Here is a 13,788-nt window from a genome sequence, read left to right as displayed (position 1 = left end):
GAGAGAGAGAGAGAGAGAGAGAGAGAGAGAGAGAGAGAGAGATGAAGACATAGCAGAGAATACTAGAAAAAATTTCCTAATGTGTACTACATATCCTAGCCCTAAGCTGTTATAAGATAATTTCATTGGGCCTTCTTAGTACAGATCATATGGCCATTAGTTGCAGGATGGGCACCTACTATATTCCACATTTTTTTTAAATTGTTTTTTGGCTTTTTGGAGGGCAATTGGGGTTAAGTGACTTGCCCAAGGTCACACAGCTAGTAAGAGTTAAGTGTCTGAGGTCGGATTTGAACTCAGGTCCTCCTGATTCCAGGGCTGGTGCTCTATTCAGTGCACCACCTTGCCGCCCCTATATTCCACATTTTTACTTTTCATTGAAGTCCTTTTTAATTCATAAAATTATTTTGTGTTTACATTATTAATTTCTCATCATCCCCTCCAAATTAAATTCTCTTTGTGACAAAGGAAAAAGAATATACAAAGCCAGAATATTTGGTAATGTATATGATAGTTTCCTTAGTAGATTCCTACCTCTCTTCCGTGAAGGAGGAGATATGTTACTTCATCTTTTCTCCAAGACTTTCACTGACTTCTCCATTATTCAGACTTCAATTTTCTTTTAGTGATCTATTTTATATTTATCATTATAGTTTTGGTGTTATTTATCATTGTTACGTTTATTTACCATATTTATTATTACATTTATTTTAGTGATCATTTACATCATAGTAATACCTGTGTAATAGTGTTCTTTTAATTCTACTTTAATTTTATTTTGTATCTATTGAGGATAGAAAGAGGAAAATGGAAAGGAAAGAGGGATAAAAATGGAGAGGAGAGGGGGGGGGAAAGAAGAAAAAAAAGAGATAGCACAAGAATATCCAACCTTGCCCTTGTCTTCTCAGAGCTAGATAACTTTTCCCTCCTGAATAATCATAGCTCATATTAATTTATTTCCATTATCTCATTTGATCTTCACAATAACCCTATGAAGTGTTATTATTGTCCTCATTTCCCTAATGAGGAAACTGAAGTTAATGGAGAATAAGGGACCTGTCCAGTGTCATATAAACTCTACAGTTTCCAGAGCAGGATTCAAACCCAGATCATCTTGACTCCACTATGCTATGCTACATGTCCTTCACCTTATCTTCCTCACACACTCATACACACACACACACCCACACACTCACTCACTCACTAACACTCATTCCCATCTCTCTCCAAAACTTCTCCAGAAGCAATACAGCAGTTTTAGCAATTTGTAAGAAGAGACTATTCCCAAAATCTGGTCTCTAACTACACCATTGTGCATTTTATTGCATTAAGAGAATTAGGGTCAAACTGGAGTCCTTTGAGAAAATTGTTTCTTAATGGATCTCTAGGCAGTCTGTGTGAGAAGTCTTTTACACTGTGAATGAAAATAAAACTGCAGTAGGGAAAAATCTTTTCCACCTGGAGTTCTCTGTTCCTGAAACCATCTGGGAATGATCCTCTGAGAAGTAGTTCAGGTAGCAAGATGCTCACTTATTAACCTGAGCACTACAATAATTAAATGATATTTCTTCTATTTCCAGTGAGGACAGAGTAATAGAACACTACAAGAAGCTGAATGGTCAAACCAGAGGCCAAGCAATTGTGAAGTAAGTGGGAATTCTCCAGTGTTTATGAAGGTTGTTTTGGTTTGTTTGAAAAGCTTTCTTAAGGATAATGTTTCCATTTTACATTCAAGTAAATGCCTGATGAGGGAAATCTTCCATGCAAAAAGAGTAGAGAATAAACTGATTTTTACTAAATGACAACCCTGGCAAATTTTCTTTTTGTGTTCATGTGTTGTATTCCTTATTCTACAGCTATATGAGCATCGTAGAATCTCTCCCTACCTATGGAGTACATTATTATGCAGTGAAGGTAAGTGACTCCAGAATGGGGGAACCCAATTTTTTGAGTGTGACAAACTACCCTCTTGAAAAATAGCCCTTGTAAGAGCTCTGACCCCGGTGTCGGGAGACCCAGGATCGGATCCGGCCTCAGATACTTAACACCCACACAAAATAACTGGCCATGTAACCTTGAGCAAGTTACTTAACCCCAAGTGCTTAAAAAAAAAGAAAGAAAAATAGCCCTCTCAGTTTTCCACTGAAGCCATGCTAAAGATTATATTGTATTCCTTTGGTTAAAAGGGCTGTATACTCCAGGCACAGAACTCAAGACAATTACTAAATTCTGTTCCTTCCAGTTGGAGTAAATACAAAAATAATAGCATAAAAGAAGACAAATTGGACACAACAAAGGCCAAGCAATTGTAAATATCATCTCTTTTAAAGGCTCTGTCATAAAGTAAGACTTTTCTGCATCAATTTCTTCCATATGTATGCTAGGTGGCATAGTGGATACAGCTCTAGGCCTTGAGACAGGAAGACCAGAGTTCAAATCTGACCTCACATGCTTACATGTAACCCTGGGCAAATCACTTAATTTCTGTTTGCCTCAATTTCCTCAAATGTAAGATGAGGATAAAATAGTAGATGCTTAATAAATGCTCATTTTCATCCTTCCTTGTGGACTTTATTCAAGTTCCATTAATCAATTCAACTTCCATGATAGAGCCAAATGTTAGGATCATAGACTAGAAAACCAGGGTTGAAGGTTATTTGATATATTCAGAACCCCTCTTGTTTAGTCTAGTTAACTTATTTCAGATTCTTACAAGGTTTGCATCCACTAAGTTTTCTTTGATACCTAACCCAAGTGTGTAATGAAAACCCTCTTCCCATTGTTTTGTCTTCATGGGAAATGGAGGATAATTAGTCACCATCTTCAATTAATTAACCCTTTGTACCCTTTTGAACATCAGAGAATTTCAAGTTAGAAGGGCATTTCATTGTTCCCAAGTTGTCCCATAGCATACTCTTCTTCAGGCTGGCTCTCTTGGGCTTTCCTCTGCCAACTTTGGTTGAGTGACTTGTAGGAGATACTATAAGGAATTCACAACTAACCTGTTACAGGATCCTCAGATCCTGAGGAAGGAATCAAGGAAGGGAACAAGCATTTACTAAATGCCTGTTAACATTCCAGGCACTGTGCTAAGCACTTTATAAATAGGATCTCATTTGGTTCTAATGACAACCCTGGGAGGCAGCTGCTAGCATCTTCCACTGTTGCCACCTCTCTGCCAGATTTGGAAGACTTGCAGGCCCACTGGATTATAACCAAAGAAACCTGTAGCTAATCTAGCTACTTGAAGGAAAGGGGTTTATTAACCTAAGGAGACTAGGAATTCATTACACTTTGGCTTTAGTATTGAGAAGCACTCCCATTTTTAAATTAGGTACTTTTAAAAGCTACTAAACTCATTCCAATTTGCCCTGTTATTGCTGCAGAGAGAAAAAAAAAACTAAGTTCCAGCTATTACATGAGAAGCCTCATGGAAATGAAATTGTGTGTTTTGTTTGGGGTTTTGTTTTTCACTATAGAAATATTCCAGATTGAGGAATAGCACAGGAATCTGAGCACAAAATTAGGACCCTGGAATTTTTTGTTTCTAAACTCCAATTCGTTATTTGCTCTCAGAGAAAGACTTAATTACAATTTTTCTTCCTCAATATGGAGGTTAGGATTCTCTTCAACCTACCAACTGCAAAGGCTTCTACAAATGTTCCAAAGAATCTGACAAGCCTAGTGGAGACTTTAAACTTCACTACTCAAGGTTGTGGCCTTGACTTGGACTGCTATACCATTTAACAAAAGATCATTTTATGTATGCCCTTCTTGTGTGCATTCTGTCTTTGAATAAACTTTGGAAATGTGGTTTTTTTTGTACGTTATGTTGGTGAGTAGCAATAAGGCTTGAGTTTACAGAAGACTAAATGACTTAGGATTCTTGACTCTTGGAATTTCAAAGCATCAGTAATTATTCAAGTTCCCCTTTGAGTAGAAGGCATAGGAGTCCAAATCTGCCTAAATCAGTTGTATCAAGACTTAATATTTTGTAGCCCTGTTATTTCTTTACTGCAGTCTCTTTGGGGGTGATAAATATACTAACTTGATTAATCCAGTGTTTCAGTAATATTGGGTTCATTCCTGCTCTGCTTTCTAAAAACATCATGATATATAGACATGGATTTTTTTAAGAGGGTTCAGGCAAAGACATGACATCTTAAAAAAATATGTAAAAAAAAAACACACATACGCTATATTCAAATCCTCAAAAAACAACAACAAAAACAACCATTTGTCCCCCAAATAAAATCCTATTCTCATAGAGGGGAGAGGTCTTGAGACATTCCAGGCCTTGAAAACATTTGCCTTCTAATAGGTTTGGGCTCTTAGTGGGGTCAGAGTTAGAGACATCCTGTTATTAGAGGTCATTATACTGAGACTGTTAACCCTCCAGTCCTGGGGGGTTGCCATATTAGTGCCAAATTTAGTGTGGATCACTCATTACATTTTAACCCTACTGCTGTTCAGAACTACTTCTGAACTCAGGTGATCCACCAGCCTCAGCCTCCCCAGCAAAAGGTACTACAGACGTGCACCACACTGTAATAATTATCCCACTGGATGCCCAAATGCCCTCTTGCATTGTCATTTACAACCTTTTGCTATACAACTCAGGAACTGTCCTTGTCAGTTAATTCCTCAGTTCCAGAAAGCCATCTTTATTGTTCTGCTCTAAACTCCCACAAAATGCATTTATTCATTTCTGCTGAATGAGGGAACAACCTTCAATCCCCAAAGCCTCAAGAGTGAAAAGGACAAGCATTTCTCATAGAATTTTGAAGCTTGAAGGGACCTTAGAATTATTTTAGCCCAGCCCCTACTTTTACAGCAAAGGAAACCAAGACCCAGAAAGGATTTCCATGTAAAGTTATTGCGTATTCTTATATAGTATTTTTATTAAAGGTATCATGTAGTTGTCCACAGTCACACTGATAATAGATGGTACAGCTGGGACTAGATTCTAGGGTCCCTGACTCCTAATCCAGTATTCATTCTACTATGCCATATTCTTCCTCAGCAGTTCACACATAATAAACCCTCACTAGATCATGGAATTCTGTAGGAATTGGATAAAGTAGAAAAAGCTCCTATCTTTGAGGAACCTATCTTTGAGTCTCCTAGAACACAGGATGTTAATACTTCTTAGATGACTTGAAATAATAATAAAAATCACAATCATGATAATAATAAGCTAGAATTCATATGTCTGTGTCAGTCCTTAGATGTAATTAAAGCTGCCTTTGGAAAAATTCAAAACAAACAAACCCTCCCTGTGTCAAGCTCCTCTCTTCCCTCCACCTCCTCAAGTGAACCAAGGACTTTGCCCCTGGTTCGTCCTTAAACTTCTGCCTCTATAGACAATTATACTAATCCCACCTCACTCTCCCCCCCCCCCTTTTTTTTAATATCCTAGGATAAGCAGGGAATTCCATGGTGGTTAGGACTCAGCTACAAAGGAATTTTCCAATACGACTATCATGATAAAGTGAAGCCAAGGAAGGTAAGTCTGTTATTATTTGTTGTGTTAATGACTTGCTGCTTTAACTGGCCTGATGAAAGAAACCATTGGTCCCATAAATATGCCAGTCATTTAAGAAGACAGGCATCATTTAAAATTCATCACGGATTTCCTTAAGCAAGTTATTTTCCTTGCCATTGCAAAGGAAAACTAAACGTGAGAGGCTAGGTTTCCATTGTCTCTGATCCCCAAGAACCAGTGAATGCTGTTGTTTTTAGGAGAAAAGACAAACCATAAAATCCATTGTTTGGGATTTGGGGGGAGGTTTTGTACAACTGGTTAACTCACTCTGACAACTTTTGTTTCCTAAAACGCAAGTGTTTGTGAACTTTGGTAGCCTGTTACATTCCTTAATGTATCAGAGAAAAGAGAGAAACATAAAATACATTTGAATGGGGAGAGTACATATAAATCAGTGACCATATCTTTGGACATCAAGACATTGATGATAAATCTGGAAAACTAAAGGACATGCAACAGAGAGGGAAAAGTCAGGCAGGAAGCAGTTGCCAAAGTCATTGTAAACACACAACAAAAGGTTCAAAGGGGCTTTCCTTTTTTCCTTAGTTTTCACACATTTCTCAGACCAGAACAAATTGAAAAATTATAATGGAAAGATCTCCAAGGAGAATACTAACAATCAGGTTTCCTGGCAGAGAATGATGGCAAGAACGCAGTCCAAATTCAGAGACTCATATTAAAAGCCTATCAAGAGAAAAGGCAATATCGGCCTATTATGTCATCCTAGATAGCTTTCTTTCCAAGCTTCTTTATCCATGAGTAGGATTGTAAGGCACTTTGCATATCTAAGTTTACTTTAGTTTATCCAATTAGTATTTGGCTATAGCTTACTTCTTTATTAAATCGGTAGAATAAACTGGCCCCAGAGAGGAAAATGTTAGTTTGGTTATCACTGAGTCCACTAAGTTCAAAGAAAGGAATTTGGAAAGAAGATGGATGGATGGTTCACAAGGGAACAATTCAGTAGGAATTTGGCTCTTTAGGGGCTTCGGGGGTGATGTGTATTATTATGTGGTTGTCTTTGAAATCTCTCCAGTTTTCATTTTTATGATCCAGAAGAGAAACTGGGTATTTCATACTTATTTTTTCCCCTTTCTGTGTCTGCTGCCTATTTCCCACACTGCTTCTCTGAATAATCCTCTATGCTGTTCTAACTCTCTTTCCTTCCTTCATTTTCTCCCCTAGACACTTCTTCATTGTAGAATAATGGCATATTAGCTCTGAATTAGGATCTTAAAGGTCATCTCTTCAAACCATATTCCCATTTTCCAAATGAAGAAAAGGAAACCCAGAGAAGTGAAGTCATTCACAAAAGATTACCCAGCAGTAAATGACAAAACTGGGATTAAAACCAGAATTTTGACCCAAAGTTCCAGCTTCTTTCCTATAATCCATTTCATGTTACAAAGGCAAAAAAAAAAAAAAACAAACAAACAAAAGCAAAAGCAAAAACCCACCAGGGACTTCTTTAATAAAGCTTTGTCAACTCCTAATTATCCAGACCAAAAAATAGAACATTAACATAGAAAACTGTCATCTATAAAGTGGATACTTCGACTCCGGTAGCTTCAAACCCCCACCTCACCAAACTTTTTCCAAGAAGCACAAGTATCCAGATTTATTTGAGCTTTATGTATTAATATATTTTGTATTGCCTCTTTTTCTGACACAACTGTAATTTAGACACCGATGAAGAGTCATAAGGCTCCAAACCAGAAATCCAAGACCAGAAGCCTAGGTACTCGGTGTCTGGGTCAACAATAACTGTACAGGATCTATCCAGGTCAGGGGACTAACAACTGTCTTCCCTTGGTTATTATTTCAAACCTAGACTAGGTGTCTATTAAAACCCATTATGTTTCTGTGGCTTCTGAGAAACTATTTGAGTTATCTTAAAAGGTGTTTGTAACTGAGGTACAACTATGTTATCCAATCCAAATCCCTCATGGATTCTCTTTTTGGATATCTCAGCGGGGCTGCCATAGGACTAAATCGTGGAGACTGATTTAATGATGCTTTTCATTGTGGTGGTTTTTGTAGATTAGCTTGAAGGTCCTTTGGAAGTAAGAGTGGGAGAGAAAGAAAGCATAATCCCACTAGGAAATCCATTCCATAGCCATGAATAAAGAACCTTACTTCCATGTCGCCATTAGAGTCCTAAATTAGTGTTGAGTTGAAACTTAATAATATTTTTGTTGTTGTTCAGTTGTTTCAATTGTATCTGACTCTTCATGACCTAATTTGGGTTTGGTTTGGGATTTTTTTGGCAAAGATACTGGAGTGGTTTGCCATTTTCTTCTCCAGCTCATTTTGTAGAATAGGAAACTGAGGCAAATAGGGTTAAGTGATTTGCCCAGGGTCACACAGCTAATAAGTATCTGAGGCCAGATTTTAATTCAGGAAGAGGAGTCTTCCTGACTCCAAGCCCAACTATTCACTGCACCACCTAGTTGCCCACACATGAGAAAATAGAGGACAATAAAAGGCTTATGCATAAAATTACGTTAAGCACAAAATAATTGATCTTCTTGGCCTGATGGTTCCTTTACATAAAAGTGTCTATCAGTAAATGTAATTCTATTTTAAAATAAGACTTTAGGGGAAGAAGCTAGCTAAGATGTGTACTCAATAATATGTATCCCCAAAGAGAAAATTATAAGAAACTGGGATCCTAAGAGACCAAAGGCAGGGTGAACACTGTGCAAGTTGCACTGAGTACAAGACTAGCTTGGACCACATTCCCAAAGCCACATCTGTCAACAGAAGCCTCACAGTAGCACTTAGAAAGAAGTAAGGGTTGGCCTCTTCCCTGCACTCTACACGGAGGTCTTCTCCACTCTATTCACTTCCAACGTAAGCTGCTGTTAACCTGCAGCAAGCTTGGAGTTTTCCTAGAGCTTCTGACCCATTTGAAGCAGGGGTGGCAAGCAGCACAATGATAATGATGAATACTTGAGTGACCACAGTGGTAGGGGCTAGGCTGCCCTCCCAGCCTTGGAGGGCTCTGGTCCAGAGGAATCCTGGGGTAAGCAGGGTTTTAATGACTTTGGCAAACAATTGACATAGTCAAGAGCTAAGCAGCCTAAACAGGTCCTCTGGAGTGTTTCCATATGCCTTACAAAAACATTGCCAGCATGCTGAAAGCTCTCCAGAAACGGCAACTGACTGCTGGAACTTGCTCTAGGTTTTCCAGTTCTGGCCTGGGGGAGACTTCACAGCTTTTCTTCCATCTGCCAGTGGGGTCAGATATTATACTGCATAGTTCACTCTCCCTCCTGGGCTCGGGCTGCCTTTTGGGAAGAAATAAAATACAGGTTCCCCTTTCAAGGTGGAATGGAGTAGAGGGGGTATCCTATGCTAGGTACTAGTGGTTGGCAATCTCCTTCAAAAAGGGCAGCCCTGGGGACAGCTAGGTGGCACAGTGAATAGAGCACAGGCCCTGGAGTCAGGAGGACCAGAGTTCAAATCTGGCCTCAGACACTTAACACAAAAACTAGCCGTGTGACCTTGGGCAAGTCACTTAACTCCAGTTGCCCTACCAAAAAAAGAAAAAGAAAAAAGGGCAGCCCTGCTCTTTTCCAGGATCCCTTGCTGCCCAGGAGTCCATTGCCCTCTCCTACACTTCCTACAGCCTAGAGACCAAGATGAACAAGTTGCTGTTCAGAGCTAGAACTCAGCTTAAAGACATGGCTTTCACTTCTCTTATTTTAGTTCACAGGAATTGCTAGATACGTACCTTAGGGAACCTTGCAGACAAGCCATTTTGTTTCTCTTTATCCTTTCAAACTCAAATGTCCGTTTGGGAAGTATCCTAGGTCCACACATGAAGAACAATCTGGCAAAAAAAAAAAAACAGACAATACCCAAATGTGGAAAATCAACTGTTTGTACTTGTAACTATGAATATTAGCATTTGCTCAAATGCCTCTGTACTAAAAGAATTCATATTTAGAAATTTAAAATTCCTAGAAAGGATTTGAACAAGCTTCCATGTGGTCCCCTCCATCAGCATCCTGGACTTTCCCCCCTTTTCTTTCTTTCCGCAACTATTCATTCTTTCTCATTCTCTTACCCTCCCCTCCCTACTTCTGTGCTCCTTTAAGCATGAAAACACTATGTGCCACATTCAAACACACTTTTTTGTGATCTTATCTTTTTGTTTCTTCTTTCTCATGGCTTCTTTATATTAAGTTCTATGGGGATTTGTGTTGCCAGTGGGAGTATTTTGAGGTGTTTGTACTGACAGAATCCACTTGTGTTGAGTTTTTTAAGCCATTGTGAGAAAAGATTAGAATTTGGCACTGACGAATATGAGTAGATGTGAACTATAGGCTTTTTTTTTTAGCATGCCTGCCAGGCTACACATGTGTATAAGTGTATCAGAAAGCGACAACTCAACACAAGAGTTGATTTATTACATAAATATTGTATTTGTTTCAAGAAATAATGAAGCAAATATGATCAAATTGGTAGTTCTAGCTGATGGTAAAATTTAAATTATATGTTGACTTCAATAACTGTCCAAAGAAGTAGGCTTTGATTACTGGGGAGAACCTTCAACTATCTTCAACAACCAAAGACAATGACTTTTCCTTTGTCTAACAATAGGCATGAACATTTACCAGATGCCCCCATAATAGAAGATTATGCCTCTGAAGTCTCATCAGAGTCATTGGTAACCCCTGAAGTTGATCAAGGATTCTCCTAATCCTTCCCTTCACAATATAAAAGTTGAATTTCTTTTTCATCCTTTGGTCTTGAGAGCAATTAAGTAGAAATTTAATTAGCTTTGCCAAAGAATCATTACGATTTGTCACCTGAAATCAGATTCCAAATTAGGCAGCCAAAAAAAAAATCAGCTTGGCAGACATTTTTGCTTGTCAGGGCCTTCTGATTCCAGAGGGGGATCCCAGATTCTTCCTATCTGGGCCCAAGAATTTAGAAAGTGCCTTCCCCTCAAAAGGATAACAGTAAATGAATGTTGTTTACTTTGATCAACATGATCCTCTTTTCTAACACTTTAAGAATTATTTCAGAGATGACCATGTTATCACATGCACTGAAGCCCCCAAGCTCCAGCTATAACATACCCAATATAATAAAGCATTCTACATTATTTTCTTTTACTGAAATTGGTGGACAAGTTTTCATGTCTCATGATAGATTGATATATAGGGGTGGGGAACCTGCAGCATCCAGGACATGTGTGGCCCTTTGATTGAATCCAGCCTTCACAGAACAAATCCATTTAATAAAAGGATCTGTTCTGCAAAACTTGGACTCAGTCAAAAAGTTACACCCAAGGACCTAGAAGGCCACATGTAGCCTCGAGGCTGCAGGTTCCCCACCCCTGGTATAACACAAAGAACATTGAATTGGAAGATGTAGGATTTAAGAGCATGGATTTAGCGCTGGGAGGGACTTTAGTGTCCACACCATCTAATCCCACCCCTCACTTTGCAGATGAGGTTCTGAGGCCCAAAAAGGCTAAGCAATTTGCCCAAAGTCTCCTAAGTAATAAGGAACAGGTCCAAGATTTAAACCCAGGTCTTTCCATTTCAAATCCTACACTTGACTTAGATTCAAATCTAACTTCTACTACTCATTTCTCTGTGACCTAGGAAAATTCACACCCGCTTTTGGCCTGTAAAGACACACCTGTCTTTGCCTGTAAAATGAGGTGTTTGGCCTAAATGCCCCCCAAAGGTCCCTTCTAACTCTGTACCTTATTCAGAAATCTCATTGCTTCTAAGAATAATTTTTTTTAAATTACTGTGTTAGAGAGAGTTACTGTGGTAAGGTATTCTACAGGGGGAAAAAACCAACAATCATCTATGTACTAGTATAAATCATTATCTATAGGACCCAACCTGATTACCAGTTTAGATGAGAGTGAAATCTTCCTCATGGGGAGAAATGGCAGTATCATTTTCTTGTTATCTGGCAATCTGTATTTACTTATTTATTTGATGTGCTATTAGATGGGCTTTTATGTACACTTAGATGTTCAATTAGATGCATTATGGAGTCCCCAATGAAGCTTCAGAAACAGGAATGGGTTTAAATGGACTACTGTTTATTCCAATTTAACATTTCTCTCTGAAGTGGCAAAAGCAGCTTTATGTTGTCCCTGAGAATAACTTCCGACCAGGGGAATTTACTCTGGGAATTGATGTCATGGCCATAAATTAGTAAGGATTTTTGAACTGAGTGAATGAGGGGACAAAGAAAATCATATTTATAGGAAATACTCCATTTAATTGCGCTCTGATTCCCAGTGGAGTTGCCCTATTTGATTATTAAGTGTAACCATTTCTGTTATGAATGATTTGTTTTCTCTCCCTTTTGACTCTTTTCCTTATTTCTGAGTGCTCTTGCTTGGTCTGGTTCTGGGTTCTTATTCATATTGTCATCAGCATTCTCCATGGATACTGAAGCCTGTGCTGGACACTTCATATATTTAACATTCTTTGCATTTTGTAGTCTCTGCTCATCCCATGGTGCTTTGATCAAAGAGCCTCTCCCCCATTCTTATCCCCACCCCCATGCCCACTTATCAGTCCTTCAGATCTCACAAAAGAAGGTTGAGTGGGCCTTGGCAGGGTTCAAAAGCTTGTCTGGAACAGCTTCTGGCATATGGGGCATTCTCAAAGACCAATCCTGCAAGAATGCTTGGCATGAAAAATCCACTCTCAACAGTGTTGCTAGATTTTTCTATTTCAGACACCCTACACACACACCACATACACACACCCCATTTGGGGATAGTTCCTTCAACCATTGCTAAATAACCACAGGTAGGTAAAAAGCATGAGAAGCATATTATGACCCTCTAGATTTTCATACAAACATAACAACTTGGTTTACAAAAACTAGCTGAAAATATAGAGAATTGGATTCTAGTCTTAGCTCTGCCACTGATTGATTAGCTATGTGACCTCAAACAAGTCAATGACCTCTCTAGATTTTAGTGTCCTCATCTTTAAAATGAAGGACTGGGACCAGCTGCTGTCTGTCGTATCTTCCACTTTTGAAATTTCATGCCTCTAACACTAATGCACCTGGAAACACTGAACTGTAACTTAGCAGTTGTGAAATCAGTCCAGGGGAAATTGTCCCCGCCTGGGAGTTGTAGATGGCGAGCATCTAAAGTCTCCAGTCAGCCCCATAGAGATGTGAGCTGGTCGGATGCTAGCAGATGTCTAAGCTACACAGATAGCATTTTCATTTTGCCCAGGATATCTACACTGTTGGACATTTTGCTATAGGTATTTGTCAAAATATGGGTGAAATAATGGAATTGTTTTAAGTCTTAGTAGCTTGAACCTGCTTTAAGACTTTTGAGACATCCTGAATATCCCACTCTGCCTCTCAGGAAGTTGTGACAGAACACTCCTAAGATGAAAGCAGTGAGCCATTCTCCTGGCAACATTGCCTTGGATTTTTATAATGAAGCCAATTCAAAATAATCCAAAATCTAATTCCTCCCTGGGGCAGGTACACCCTTAAAAGCTACATTTCAAAATTACTTGAGCATGCAAGAATTTGACTGAATTTGACTCTGCTGCTTATTATCTATGTGACTTTGGGCAGATTACCAACCTTTCCATGCCTCAGTTTCCTCATTTGCAAAGTGGGAAGAATAATATTTGTATTGCCTTTACTCATAAGGTTTACATGGATATACTTTGCACTGTATTGTACAACACCATACACATAAATATGATTTGTTGCTATCATGCAAAAAAGTCACCGAAAGCCCCAAAGTGAACTTTAACTAGGCTGGTTGCTTCATTGTTTGTGATCATTTTCGGAGTGATGATTTGTCCCATAGTGCATAAGTCCAAAAATCATAGCCTCTTTGTGTCTCTACTTTTCTCTTTTTGAAAAGAAAATAGTGAGATGTGACCTTTTTATTAATGGGAAGACTCCAGAGAAGGCTACATGCCCCCCCTATTGTTGCTAATTCTATTGCAAATGCTGTTGGGTTTTTCTTTGTTTTTTAATCACTGAACAAGAGATAGGTAATAGCAGGCGGCAAACAGCACATGTTTGTAAAACAAGAATTTTTTTCTTGGTCTGTAAGTGGGGAAACCCAGAATTGTTATCTGGTCCATTTCTGACCCTGTAAAGGGTGTCAAACTTCTAAGGATACTAGACGTTAGTCTTTGCTGCAAGTCTCGCCACCACCATAGTCACTCTCCCCATCCCCAGCACAGATCCCCTCTATATGAACCTGGGGA

The 13,788-nt window shown here is 38.8% G+C and overlaps 1 protein-coding gene across 6 annotated transcripts in view; it reads left to right on the top strand.

The window, feature by feature from the left end:
• Positions 1-13,788, top strand: part of LOC138176002 (FERM domain-containing protein 4A) — a 416,847-nt gene that overhangs the window by 307,772 nt on the left and 95,287 nt on the right. For all 6 annotated transcript variants that reach the window (XM_069106685.1, XM_069106684.1, XM_069106682.1 and 3 more), the window contains exons 9-11: positions 1,581-1,646; positions 1,857-1,914; positions 5,420-5,506. In XM_069106685.1, the coding sequence (XP_068962786.1) occupies positions 1,581-1,646; positions 1,857-1,914; positions 5,420-5,506 (211 nt within the window). The remainder of the gene's footprint in view (positions 1-1,580; positions 1,647-1,856; positions 1,915-5,419; positions 5,507-13,788) is intronic.

The sequence above is a fragment of the Petaurus breviceps genome, unplaced genomic scaffold (assembly GCF_028583685.1).
Source record: "Petaurus breviceps papuanus isolate PSGF00001 unplaced genomic scaffold, PetGlider_PUasm1.0 80, whole genome shotgun sequence".
In the NCBI taxonomy this organism is placed as follows: domain Eukaryota; kingdom Metazoa; phylum Chordata; class Mammalia; order Diprotodontia; family Petauridae; genus Petaurus; species Petaurus breviceps.
This window is presented reverse-complemented; position numbering and strand designations above follow the sequence as displayed.